At 36.5% G+C, this 15,601-nt stretch overlaps 1 protein-coding gene across 1 annotated transcript; it reads left to right on the top strand.

Annotated features, from left to right (window-relative positions):
- The first annotated feature begins 3,986 nt into the window (after positions 1-3,986).
- LOC124540370 lies at positions 3,987-4,781 on the top strand. Its single transcript, XM_047117871.1, has one exon. It carries the CDS (start codon positions 3,987-3,989, stop codon positions 4,779-4,781), a length of 795 nt encoding a protein of 264 aa, XP_046973827.1.
- Positions 4,782-15,601: the final 10,820 nt, after the last annotated feature.

Raw genomic sequence — 15,601 nt, 5'->3', positions numbered from 1 at the left:
AGGACGTCTTGAAAATAAATAACGATCAGGACGTCCTTAAAGCTCTAAAAAAACAAAACCGGAGTGTTTTTCAAGACCTCAGCGAGGAGGAACAGAGGGTAATGATAAAATACCGGAGAAGAGCCAGAAACCCACACGCGTGCCATATCGTAATTAGTGTTTCACCAACTGTATGGGGAAGACTCACTGGCGATAGCTATGTACATATTGATCTTCAGCGAATCAGAGTCTACGACCAGTTTCCACTCGTACAATGCACTCGCTGTCTTGCATACGGCCATAGTAAACGATTTTGCAGCGAACCTGCGGATTTATGCAGTCACTGCGGAGGCCCTCATCTGAGATCCGAATGCGCTGATCAGGAGGCAGGAGTCGCAGCGACCTGTATAAACTGCAGCAGAGCCAAGGCCGAAAATGCACATCATAACGCATTTAGCTCAGACTGCCAAACCCGTCGGAAATGGGATAAAGTGGCACGGTCGACTGTTGCATACTGCTAAGGGCACACAGGATGATAAAGTCGCATATAAGATCATTCAGGCGAACCTACAAAGGAAAAAGCTAGCGACCAACGAATTATTCATTGAGGCTCAAAAGCGGAAAGCCGTGCCGCCCTCCTTCAAGAACCATATTTGGGTAATTTTTTTTTTTTTTTTTATGGTATAGGTTGGCGGACGAGCATATGGGCCACCTGATGGTAAGTGGTCACCATCGCCCATAGACATTAACGCTGTAAGAATTATTAACTATTCCTTACATCGTCAATGTGCCACCAACCTTGGGAACTAAGATGTTATGTCCCTTGTGCCTGTAGTTACACTGGCTCACTCACCCTTCAGACCGGAACACAACAATACTGAGTACTGTTGTTTGGCGGTAGAATAACTGATGAGTGGGTGGTACCTACCCAGACGGGCTTGCACAAAGCCCTACCACCAAGTAATGCCAAAACACTCAAGAGCTACAGAGGAACAAGAGTCTACCAAAGCACAGAGATCGGGGATGGAGAAACCAAGGCAGCGATAGTTGTTTTTAACCCAGAGATCAATGTTAAGCAATACCCCAAATTAACCACAAACAACATGGTGGTAGTGAGTCTCCAAACCGCAACCTGGGAATTAGCATTGGTCTCTTTTTATTTTGAACCTGACAAACCTATCGAACCCTATCTCGAACACTTGAAAAAGATTAAGGAAGCAATACCGTGTAGCAAATGGATCATAGGAGGAGATACCAACTCAAAAAGTACGTGGTGGGGCAGCCTTGAAATCGACCACAGGGGAGAGGAAATGGTCGGAACAATTATAGACTTGGACCTACACATATTAAATAGGGGATGTAAACCTACATTCGACGTCTTCAGAGGAGGAAAACGCTATAGCAGCCACGTCGACGTCACTGCGTATTCGACGAGTATCCTGAATCACGTGGACAACTGGAGAGTGGACGAAGGCCTCATCGGCTCGGACCACAATGGCATACTTTTCGATATCTTACTCAAAAAATCGAAAGGCATACAAATAAGCAGAACTACAAGGATATATAATACAAAGAAAGCGAATTGGCCAGAATTTGATAAAAAAATCGACCAATCGCTAAAAACAAACAAAATTACACCAGAAGAGATAAATAGAATAAACAATACCGAAGAATTAGAAGAAATCATAACAAAATACACAAATGCTATCAAAGAAGCTAGTGAACAAACCATAATAAAAATAAAAACGAAAAACGAAATTCCGTTGCCATGGTGGTCCGAGAAACTGGCGGAGCTTAAACAGGCAGTGGCTACAAGAATCCGGAATAGTGCGCAAGTCCGTAGGAAAAAGGTTGTCGAAGAATACATTGAGTGCAAAGAAAAATACGAACTAGAAGCGATGAAGGCCCAAAAAGGAGAGCTGGAAACTTTTCTGCAATAAACAAGACAGAGAGAGCGTATGGGGAGGCATATATAGGGTAATGAGCAGAACATCTCGCAGAGAGGAAGATTTGCCGCTACTTGAGAACGGTCGGGAGTTAGACGCAAAAGGTTCAGTAAAGTTAATAGCAGAAACTTTTTATCCAGAAGACCTCGAGGATAGCGATAACTCTCGACATCGCCAAATTAGACAAATGGCCGATGAAATAAACATTGGAACCCAAAATGAACTTTGCGATCCAATGTTTACAATACCGGAACTACAGATGACCCGATCCTTCAATCCTAAAAAAGCCTCAGGGGCCGATGGCCTCACTGCCGATATCTGCAGCCAGGCAATAAAAAAGGATCCCACACTATGCCCGAAGCTCATGAATAAATGCCTGGAACTGAGCTACTTCCCGGACATATGGAAAAGAGCCACGGTAGTCGCTCTACGAAAGCCTGGTAAAGATAATTATATGGTCCCGAAATCGCTCAGACCTATTGGTCTCTTATCAGTCCTTGGCAAAATCTACGAAAAAATTCTGGTCACACGCCTAAAATTCCATCTGTTACCCAGGATTAGTACCAGTCAATTCAGATTCATGCCACAAAGGAGTACCGAGGACTCCCTCTATACCTCTTTACAATACGTACACAAAAAACTGGAACAAAAAAGGATAGTCACGATAATATCCTTGGATATAGAGGGAGCCTCCGATAGCGCCTGGTGGCCAGCGATAGGAGTCCGGCTGGCTGAGGAAAGGTGTCCAATAAACTTAAGAAGAGTCTTCGATAGCTACCTCTCAAACAGGCGTGTGATAGTTAGATATGCCGGAGAGGAATACGAGAAGCGCACTAATAAGGGATGCGTGCAGGGCTCCATCGGAGGCCCTATTCTTTGGAATTTACTATTAGACCCACTTCTAAAACAACTTACCGAAAAGGAATATTACTGCCAGGCTTTTGCGGACGACATCGTCTTGGTCTTTGATGGAGAGACTGCACAAGAAGTGGAAGGACAAGCTAACAAAGCGCTCAAAAATGTACAATCTTGGGGAGTCGAATACAAACTCAAATTCGCACCTCAAAAAACCAGTGCAATAGTTATAACGAGGAAGATGAAGAACGACACACCCAGATTGAGCATGGGCGGGATAAAAATAGCCACGACAGACGCAATGAAAATACTAGGCGTCACTATAGTTTTGTTTGTTTTTATGGAATAGGTTGGCGGACGAGCATATGGGCCACCTGATGGTAAGTGGTCACCATCACCCATAGACAATGACGCTGTAAGAAATATTAACTATTCCTTACATCGTCAATGTGCCACCAACCTTGGGAACTAAGATGTCATGTCCCTTGTGCCTGTAGTTACACTGGCTCACTCACCCTTCAAACCGGAACACAACAATACTGAGTACTGTTATTTGACGGTAGAATAACTGGTGAGTGGGTGGTACCTACCCAGACGGGCTTGCACAGAGCCCTACCACAAAGTGAACCACTATAGACAACAAGCTTACCTTCAACAAGCACGTATCCGAGGTGTGCAGGAAAGCAATAGGTATTTACAAGCAGTTATCACGGGCGGCAAAAGTGAGCTGGGGACTGAACCCGGAAGTGATAAGGATGATATATCTGGCAGCGGTAGAACCCGTTATACTGTATGCAGCCAGCGTCTGGGCACCAGCAGCAGAAAAACTGGGAACAATTAAGCAACTTGGAACTGTCCAACGTGGTATAACACAGAAACTGTGCAAAGCATATAAAACCGTGTCCCTGAACTCGGCCCTCACATTGGCCGGTATACTCCCGCTAGACCTTCGTGTCCGGGAGGCGGCCTTACTATACAAGGTCAAAAAGGGAGAGCCGATTCCGATATTAGCAGACAGAGAAGTGGAACAAAGATTCTCAGCACTTGAAACCAAACACCCCACGGAATATGCAATAATAGAAATTATGAATATATCAAATCAAATCGAAGAAGAAGGCCAAAGCAAAAAATTTGATATACGCATATACTGATGGGAGCAAAATAGAGGAAAAAGTGGGAGCAGCAGTGTCAATATGGACTGGTGATATGGAAATTAAGGCAATAAAATTGAAATTATCACAGTACTGCACGGTATACCAAGCGGAACTTTTGGCCATCCAAAAGGCAACAGAGGAAATTGGGAAAATTAGGACTCCGACATTCGCAATTTTCAGCGATTCCATGGCGGCACTACAGACTATTCAAAATCCTAATGCCTTGCATCCACTTGCTGTACAAACCAGAGAAAACCTACACGATCTATCTCTACAGGGCAAAGTTGTTATTTTGTTCTGGATCAAAGCACATGCAGGGTTAAAAGGAAATGAGAGGGCTGACCATCTAGCCAAAGAAGCCGCACTAAAATCTAAGCGACGACCGGACTACGATCAGTGCCCCATATCGTTTGTTAAGCGAAGTATTAGAACGGAAACACTTGAAGAGTGGAATACAAGATACGCAGCAGGCGATACGGCATCAGTAACGAAGATATTCTTCCCAAATGCTAAAACAGCCTACCGTGTAGTACGAAAGTTCAATGCCACACGATTAACTACGCAAATACTAACGGGTCATGGTGGGTTTTCGGAATACCTGCACCGTTTTAAGTGCAAGGCGAGCCCATCATGCATCTGTGACCCAGGAATAGACGAAAATGTTAACCACCTTTTATTTGAATGCCCCGTTTTTGGAAGAATAAGATCAGAACTAGAGTGCGAGCTGGAAATGGAAATAAATTCAGGGACCGCGGAAATAATTATGCAGAGTAAGAAGAGAGAAAAATTTTTAACGTACTGCTCAAGAATAACAGAAATGGTAACGAACAGAAATAAAACATCATAAAGGAATATGGTTAACCGAATATAATAAATATATTAGGATAAACATAGGAGTAACTTGTAAATAATAAATTAAAGGATGGATAAATTAGAATTGTTAATTAGATGTGTAACAAAAGAATATTGTTAAATGACGTCAAATTTAAAGTTATAAAAAAAAAGTACACAAAGTTGGAAAAAATGTAAATAAAGAGCAGTTTCAAAAGTTACTTACCCCAGACAGAATTGCGACAGGACATAGCATATAGCTACTAGGTAAAATAAAAAGTACATTACATACAAGGATTGAATGTTAGTACGAGAAGAATACTTGTGAGAACTGGAATGAATGAAATTGATGATATAGGCTCCGATAATGTTGGAGGTAGTAGTTTTTAAAAAAAAAAAAAACTCCAGACACAAGGGATATAACACCTTAGTTCCCAAGGTTGGTGGCACATTGACGATGTAAGGAATAGTTAATATTTCTTACAGCGTCATTGTTCATGGATGATGGTGATCACTTACCATCAGGTGGCCCATACGCTCGTACGCCAACCTATACCAAAAAAAAATTCTCCGTCTGATTTCAAGGATAAATATAATATTATATGCAAAGTTTGAGATACTTAATAATAGCTCAGTTTGATATAGTTAAAAAACTTAATTTGACTTTATATAATAAAAGATGACCTCCTGGATATTTCTTTACGTATTAAATATTTGCAAATGATAAGTTAAGTTTTGCTCGTTCTTCTCAGGTCAGCGTATTTTCTTTTCCAGTAGCGTTTAATCTGAGTCGAGATGGCCTAGTGATTAGAACGCGTGCATCTAAACCGATTTTTGCGGGATTAAACCCAGGCAAGCACCGCTGTTTCATGTGCTTAATTTGTCTTTATAATTAATCTCGTGCTCAGCGGTGAAGGAAAACGTCGTGAGGAAACCTGCATGTGACAAATTTCATAGAATTTCTGCCACATGTGCATTCCACCAACCGGCATGGGAACAGCATGGTGGAATATGTTCCAAACTTTCTCCTCAAAGGGAGAGGAGGCCTTTAGCCCAGCAGTGGGAATTTACGGGCTGTTGTTGTTGTTTGTTGTTAATTTGACAATAAATAAGCAAAATTAATGTTCCTATATTGGATGAAGGAATTTGATTTTATTGATTTGATCTAAACCTCGAGAATTTAATACTCCTATATATATTATAGGTAGAACCAACCATAAGTTTTGATTATCGCTCGTAGTGATAGTCTGTCTGTACATTTAAGTAAAAAAAGAGTAGGTACTACGAATCCGTCAAATTAATTAAGGAATTACAAATACTTAAATAACCCCTTCTTTTAAGCTTATCAATTGCGTTAGGATTTTGGACGAAAATAGCCCAAGGAATCAGGATCGATCCTGCGACCCGTAAACCATTGCGCTATTGAATCTTGTGGTTATAATGCGTCTCTCAGAGAGATACCTATTACAACTGTTTCATAATGTACAGGGAATGTAATTTGTGATGTGTAAATTTAAACCTTATGTCTATAAAGCAAAATGGTTATATTCAGTTGCATAAAAGTCACTAGTTTTTACAATAATAGTGTGTGGAAATAAATTATTCTGATAGCACTGATATTTGTATATTTGTACACAATGTTAATCTATCCTTTTTTATGGTATAGGTTGGCGGACGAGTATATAGGCTACCTGATAGAAAGTGGTGACTATCACCCATAGACAATGACGCTGTGAGAAATATTAACTATTCCTTTCATCGTCAATGTGCCACCAACCTTGGGAATTAAGATGTTATGTCCCTTGTGCCTGTTACACTGGCTGACTCACCCTTCAAACCGGAACACAAAAATACTGAGTACTGTTATTTTGCGGTAGAATAACTATACTGAAATCAATACTTACTAAACTATAATACTTTGATTTTTCGATTATTTCTTGAGAAAAATCTTATTCATTAAGAAAAAACCTCTAAGATTTGAATAAGTTTGACAATTCCCCTTATTGTTAAGCCCTTCTCTTATTAGCTTAGTCATACAAACTGCACATTTAATTCTCATTGCTGCACTTTACTTCGAGGTCTTTAGCTATTTTTTATTTAATTTGAATAAAACAAAATTCATATTATTAATCTAAAGGGAAATAATCAATTGAGACACTTAAATATTTGTTTTAAATAGTTATAAAAAAATAAATATTGTTAGTTCCGCTTTATTGGAGTCATTAAACATCTAATGTCCGTTATAAAATATCTTAAGAGATCCCTTTTTTTTTCAAGCAGTGATCAGGATGCCTGGAATAGAAACCGCTGTCTCCTTCTGAACCATGACAGTCTCACTGAAGGAGACTATGACCCTCCACGTCAAACACGATTTCTCGCAGAGGTCTCGTCCAGCCTCGCGGACCAGGAGCTGTCTCTCCTCATTCCATACAAACAAACTCGTCTAAACACAACAAACGCCCAAAGCTTGCAATATAAAGGTGATCAACTCTATACAATATTATTTATAAGGGAATATTTTGGGGTATCGATGGCCGCAGAATTGACCATTTCCGGCGGACCACTGACGTTTTTTTGCAACTCTTTTAAGACGGGGCTGTTTACGAAATAAGTTACTATTGTTTTGCTAGACGAGAAGCTTGCTTAGAAGGCTTGAGATCTCAGAGGAAAGTTCGAAGTGTAAACACTATGGTTACCGTCCCGTAAGTGTGCATTGTTTAGGTCTACCTCTAATAGCATCGTGAGGAAACCTGTAGGTGTCTAATTTCATCGAAATTCTGCCCCATGTATATTCCACCAATCCGCATTAGAACAGCGTGGTGGAATATGTTTCAAACCTTCTCCTCGAAGGGAGAGGAGGCCTTAGCCCAGCAGTTGTTGTTAACTAAGATAATATTGTGTCTGGTACTTAAACTATTTACTACTAGCTGTGCCCGCGATCTTGTACGCGTTTGAAATATTATTGTCCCCTAAGTTACTCCTTATTATATCAGGTGTCTGCCAGTGAAAGTTCCGTCAAAATCGGTCAAGCCGTTCCAGATATTAGCCGGAATAAACAGACAGACAGACAAAAATGGCAAAAAATGTTATTTTGTTATATGTCCCGTGTATACATACATATGCATCGAGTAAACAAGGGCTATTTTAATATTACAAACAGACACTCTAATTTTATTATATGTATAGATTATATAGATAGATAGTTAATTAGCTTTCATTTAAGATTCATTTAAATACAATTAGACTTGAATTTATTTTGACTGTCATACTCTATCGTCCTTCCGTCCTTTGTAAATCTTATATGAATGTCGTTTATTTACTTAATTATCGATTATATTAAATCAAAACCGGTTTCCTTTACGTAACTGTGAATTAAATTAAATAATAAACAAATTATTAAAACAAACAACTAGTTTTCAATTGGTGTTTAAATTCCATTTAAATGAATGAATCTTTCAAAAATTTGCAGATCTATATTATTAATATTATAAAAGTTAAACTAACTCTGTCTGTCTGTCGCTCTTTTACTACTAAACCAATGAACTGAAATTCATGAAATTTGATATGAAGCATACATGAACCAAGAAAGGACACAGGCTATTTTTTATGCCTAATACATGACAACCAACACCCTAAAAACCTAGAATATTATGTGTATTTGTTGGGTAGAGTTAAATTGAACTACTTCTTGTCATTACCATCCTACTACTATTATAAAGGCGAAAGTTTGTATGTATGGATGTATGGATGTTTGTTACTCTTTCATGTAAAAACTACTAAATAGATTTGAATGAAACTTTACCACAATATAGCTTATACATCAGAATAACACATAGGCTACAATTTTTGAGGTTTCTAATGTGAGGTCGTAAAAAAACACATTTTTTGCGCTTACATTGCAAACGCTGACTGAATCCTACAAGATAGATCAAAACAATGTACTACAGTATTGTACAACTTAAAAAGTTCTACAAAAAGTCCGTGATGGTATATGTTTATCTCTTAGGAATAACCCACAATAACAATTTTTTATCCTTTACGTTGTACGAGAAATAATGGCTTATTTACGAATTTAAGCGATTACTAGACTAGACGGGACGAACCTGAAGTCCACGCGAACGAAGTCGCGGGCAAAAACTAGTGAGATATACGATCACAGCCTTTATTTTTTAACGTTGAATGATTGATTATATGAATGACTGTCTTGAATTACGCAACACACGAGGTCTCGTGTAACCATTAAATCTGAAAGTAAATCTTCCTTTCAGATTTAATGGTTATCTGTACGTTTTCTCAATTAGGACAATTTTGATGAATTATATATTTATAATTAGATAAGTTACTAAGTAGACCTTGCCATACATTGATGACACTGTGAGAAACTATTCCTTATGCCTTATTATGTAGAAAAATGATGACATTTTATGCCTAGAATTACAGCGACTCTCTCACTATTCAAAAATTATTTTTCCGTCCTAAAGCGCCTTTACAAGAACTTTTGAATCATCATTTAACAAATTATATTAAGTAAAGCTACCACTGGTTCCGAATGCAGATTCCACCGAAAAGAACCGGTGAGAAACTCAATAACTCTGTTTTTTTTAAAGTAAAAATATAACCGATAAGAGTTAAATTGATTGTACCCATTCCGACGATTTACATCGTGGTAGGGCTTCGATCAAGTCTCTGTGCTTCTGGGAAGATGTATCACAGTACACGCACCAATTCTTACTTCGAGTACGCACAGTTAAGATCTAGAATAACCCGACTTCAGTCCTTTCAACCACTCGCGAGTTGGGTAACTTCAAATCAAAAGTAAACAGGCATATCTAGGTCATTGATGCTTTAGGCGACCTCATAAATTTTCATCAGGTGTGATGTCAAACTTTACACATTAAAAAAACTATCACAACTTAAAACTTGATGATATTGTTTTTTTTTTTAATTTCGATTTTATTTTTTAGCAATAAGCTTAATTTCTTAAGCCTTTGTATTAAAAATAATAAAAATATATCAATGTTTATATTTACTTATTATGTAGTAAAATCAAATGTAAAAATTTAACATATCTATATATACCTACAAGTAAAAGGCTTATAAAATTATATACTTTCGAAAACACACTTCCGGAAACTAAATGTAAGACCTTCGAAATCGAAATATTTTTATTTTTGCGCACGATTTGCGCAAACTGTTTGTGCACCTTTTTTTTCATAGTCGTACAAACAATATATTATTTTCATTATGAATCCTTATCAAAATAATATAAAACATTACCTACATAATATCTTTATTTTGTAAAAAAAGTAAGCGCTTTAATATTATTTTAAATATACACATAGTATAATGTTCTTCTATCTATATGTATACATATAATAAAATTGGAGTGTCTGTTTTTAATATTAAAATATATATATAATACTATTTTTTTGCTAATTGCATTTAGACGAAACATACCAAAACATCATTTATTATTATCTATATGTCTGTCTGTCTGTTTGTTCCGGCTAATATCTGGAATGGCTGGACCGATTTTGACGAAACTTTCATGGCCGGATAGCTGAATTAGATATATATATATATATGTATATGTCACTCTGTTATGTCTAACTAGGGTCCATTACCGCGCTCAGTCTTCGCACATTCCACCACTCCGCCTCATTTAATCTTCTCAATCGAATATAGACTGATAGATCCTTCTTGATATTTTCTAGAATAATCTCGAGTTAGGTTCAAACACCTATAAGGTGCATTTAATTATTGTTTTCAGTAAAATATTGCTCATAAATGTCAAGGTGCCGACATCGCTGCCGTTTTTAACCGGAAATCGAGGTGATGCTTTTAAAATAGCCTCCGAAATGTAAGCTTGAGGTATTAAGATAGAATCACACTGTATACAATAAATGAAAGATTTCGATTCAAAACTATAACATTTCTTATTTCTCATTTTATATACATACACGAGAATTTCTTTAGTGTTTATAAAATGAGATTTTAAAAATTATAATGATAATACACAGGCGTAAGATAGCCTTCAAATAGGTAGGATTGCCTGTATATTTGTGCTATTAATAAAACTCCTTAACTGATCCTTTAACACAAAAAAGTATGACATTATTATAGTATGTCATTACAATATACATATTTGATATTTATTTAATTTTTTATTGAATAAAAAAAAATTCTCACTATAAATAACTAACATAAATAAATGTTACAACATACTGAGTAAACGTTAACAATTCCAAACTTTTCAATCCTATTTAAATCGTAATATATTGTTTAAAGATACCACGTGTCTAAATATGAACTTTCAATAGCTTTAACAATAGAGCTATAAACAACGTATTGGCAGACTATTACCGCCTTAATAGCCATTTCCTTACAAGGATACCACTCAATAAAGTTTTAATTAAATTTTCAGCTGATGCAGTTTATAACTACTGTAATAAATATAATAGTTACTCAAATGTTTTTTTTATGGAATAGCTTGGCGGACGAGCTTCCTTGAGAGAGGTCCCTTGTCTCTGTAGTTACACTGGCTCACTCACCCTTCAGATCGGAACACAACAATACTGCGTACTGTTGTTTAGCTCCCAATCTTCTCCTTAACGGGAAAGGAGGCCTTAGTGGTTAGGAGGCCAGCAGTGGGTAATTTATAGGGTGTTGATGAGGATGATGGAATAATTCTCTCATATTACGTCTCTCTACCACTTGTATGCAGACGATCTCCAAATATACTCACTGAGTAAAGTTACCGATTTAGCTAAAACTATTCACTCAGTAAATGAAAATTTAGATAAAATTGCTAAATGGTTAAAATCTTTTGGATTGAAAATAACAAAAAGTCAAGTTGTTGTTATCGGAAGTTCCAAAATAATATCACGCATTTCTTTTTCGAACTTACCTACTGTGCGCTTTGATGGTGTTGATTTACCGTTTAGTACCGAATGCAAGAATTTAGGGGTTATTTTTGATCAACATTTATCGTGGCAACCACAGGTGAGTAACATAAGCAGAAAAATGTTTTCAGCTGTAGGGTCGCTCCGAAGGTTGCGTAACTTTCTACCTATTCCCACGTAATTTCGCTTGCACAGAGCCTCCTATTACCAATTCTCGATTATGCTGACACATGCTTTGTTGACTTAAAAGAGGAGCAACTTAACAAGCTTGAGCGCCTTCAAAATCTTTGCATTCGTTTCATATTTGGTCTCCGTAAATATGATCACATCTCCGATTTTCGCAAAAAGCTCAAGTGGCTCCCAATTCGCTATCGCAGGAATACTCATATACTCCATCTACTTTACTCAATACTCTTTCATCCTTCAACTCCGCTCTATTTAAAAGAGAATTTTAAATTTTTAGGTTCAAGTCACAATCGTTCTCTTCGTTCAGAAGATAATTTACTTTTAAAGATCCCTCCTCATTCGACCTCATTCTATACAAACTCCTTTACTGTTCAGGCTATTCTTCTGTGGAACTCTCTTCCTGTTGAAGTATGACGTGCACAATCACTTGCTTCATTTAAAAATTCCTTGAGACAATACTATCTTGCACTTTAATTGCTGCACTTAATAGAATTATTTACTTATTTTATTGTTTATTTTTTTCGCGAGACATTATATTAATTTTTGTACATTTTAATTTGAATTTATTTAGATAGATACATATATGTATGCATTTTAGATATCAGATACTGTTCATTATTTTATATATATATATTTTTTAATATATTAATATTACACTGTATTTATTTATTATGTTTATATCTGCTCTGTACACCCCTACCTCTTTCTACATCTGTTTTCCTCTACCTTAAGATTGCCTGGAAGAGATCGCTGTGTTAGCGATAAGGCCGCCTCTTGTACATCTTTCATGTAACCGTGTATATGTGATTTATTTACTGGTGTACAATAAAGAGTATTTTGATTTGATTTGATTTGAATAATTACAACATATTTATGAGTTACACGTTTGATTGAAGTTGGTTAGAATGTAAAATATATTTAGGCTTGATATTTTATATATTTATTGGTGCAAGCCCACCTGGGTAGGTACCACCCACTCATTAGATATTCTACCGCTAAACAACAGCACAGCACAGCACAGCAACAGCCTGTAAATTCCCACTGCTGGGCTAAAGGCCTCCTCTCCCTTTGAGGAGAAGGTTTGGAACATATTCCACCACGCTGTTCCAATGCGGGTTGGTGGAATACACATGTGGCAATTTCTATGAAATTTGTCACATGCAGGTGTCCTCACGATGTTTTCTTTCAACGCAGAGCAAGAGATGTATTATAAAGACATATGAGACAGCGGTGCTTGCCTGGGTTTGAACCCGCAATCATCGGTTAAGATGCACGCGTTCTAACCACTGGGCCATCTCGACTCGAATGAATATCGTCTTTTTAAAATTGTAGTCGTGTTTGCGCAGACTAAAGTGCTCATTGTTAGCGACCGCTCGACCGACACGTCAAGTTGCGACATTTGAGACGTCATATTTATGTAATACGTTGACATGGTAACGGTACCGCCTCGGAACACTGGAATTGTCAGAAATGGTATATACAAGTTAAAAAAATAATATTATTATATTATAGTACGACACAACTTAGATATAGCATCGGCAAAATACGTTAAACCGATCATAACCAAATTAAGTACATACGCCATCTCAAATTATCAATATTTATTTGTTATGTGAACGTGATCTTTACACTAACGTAATTACTCGTAATATCATAAAACCTAATATATTCGTCAATTCGACACGATTTACATGCACTTGCTTTGTCGGGTTAAACTGAGGTGAGAATCTATAACGACGAATAGCGTCGAATGGCGCGATATGGAACTATTTATATTGGTTGTATAAATCGACAGTAATCGGTTTTATTGAATTTGAAATCTAAGTTGTGGCGTACTACACTTAGGAACTGAAATAATTTTTACTTGACTGTAAAGATGTACAGACCTAAGTATACCTACTCTATTCCAACCGTAACAGAAAAAAAGGCAAGAGAGAGGTTGATTATCCATGATATTACTATGGATTCGCGAAAAATTTTCGTGGTAACTGTTTTTTTTTAAATGTTAAAAAAGAGTAACTACCGAGTTTCTTGCCGGGTCTTCTCGGTAGAACCTACTTTCCGAACCGGTGGTAGCTTCACTCAATTGTAAAATGTCGATTCAAAACCTGTAAGTTGTGCTTGTAAAAGCCTACTTGAATAAAGTTTATTTTGATTTCATTTGATTAAGTGTAATAGTGTTGTATTATAAACAAAGATATATTGATCATAAATTGTTACTAATAGTGCACAATATAAATGAGTTATTAGCAAATTGCATAAAATACGTAAATCTAAGGCTTGTTTATATTTTTCCTACTTTTGCTGTATAGCAGTTTATGGCAAATTCGTTTCATAAATGTTCTGTGGTCGTATCAAACGTTTTACTTGTACGTAGCATAGCTTGTTTTGACAGTTAAATATTCTCAAATGGACACATTTAACTGCATAAGTATTCTGTAAGTTCCGAATGCATTATGTGATGATGACTTACTTTATAATAATATTACAACTCAGTCCCGACCAAACATTGGAATCAAATTTGATAAAATTAACACCTGAAGACAAATTCTTAAAACACGAGGAAAGCCGCGAGCGACACTTTGTTAATAATGATCTTTAAGTTTTACCTATAGGTATCAAAATAGCGTATCATAGTAACTCAGTTTACAACATTTTGCAATTGGTGTGTGTATATATGAATATTGCCAATTCTAATTTAAGAAAAATAAACAAAAAGTTTAAACAAAAGTTATATTTACATATTCCAAACGGTTGTTTATTCAAAATCATTTATTCAATAAATCGTTGCTTAGTAATCCTTTAAAAATCTAACACCTGCTCGGAAAGACACACCTCAGACTGAGAAGACAGTTTTCGAATATTTTTTAGGATATTTTTTTTATGCTAGAGGTTGGCGGACGAGCATATGGGCCACCTCATGGTAAGTAGTCACCATCACCCATAGACAATGATACTGTAAGAAATATTAACTATTCCTTACATCGTCAATGTGCCACCAACCTTGGGAACTAAGATGTTATGTCCCTTGTGCCTGTAGTTACACTGGCTCACTCAACCTTCAAACCGGAACACAACAATACTGAGTACTGTTATTTGGTTGTATTATAATAACTGATGAGTGGGTGGTACCTACCTAGACGGGCTTGACAAAGCCCTACCACCAAGTAAAATGTCATACTTACATTTAACGATAACATAATTTATCCTGTGTAATTAAGTGATAGAGACCCCAAGTGTCTTGCCTTTAAATTATTTATAATAAAAAAAACATATTTAGTTAATCAACTACTTATTATTTAACACTAATAAATGTATATTAAAAAGCCAAGTTATAAAATTCGCGAATAGCCTTCTCCATAACGAATCTTGTATTTATATCGCTTGTATAATCCCAAAGTTAAATGCCATAAGACATTATTATGTACAAGTAGATAACAGTAGCACGCAAGACGACGTATCTACAGCAGTTAACAATATAATTTTTTTAAAACCACGAATTCTTCAGCTTTATCAACTCCAAATTATTAGAAATAAGTCTACATACATTGAAGGTTATATCGAAGCATTATGATATAGTATTTCCCAAGTAGCTGTCTCAAAAATTACACTTTCATGTATCAATTTGATAGTAAGTTAAATAATAATTAATGTTATTTTATTAACTAACCTAACCTACACCGTTGGTAGTGATAAGGTCTCCTAAATTGTACTTTTAAGCTGAATACAATAAAGTACAAATTAAGGT

This window comes from Vanessa cardui, chromosome 25 (assembly GCF_905220365.1).
Source record: "Vanessa cardui chromosome 25, ilVanCard2.1, whole genome shotgun sequence".
NCBI lineage: Eukaryota > Metazoa > Arthropoda > Insecta > Lepidoptera > Nymphalidae > Vanessa > Vanessa cardui.
The sequence above is the reverse complement of the archived record's forward strand: the minus strand, read 5'-3'. Positions and strand labels throughout refer to the sequence as shown.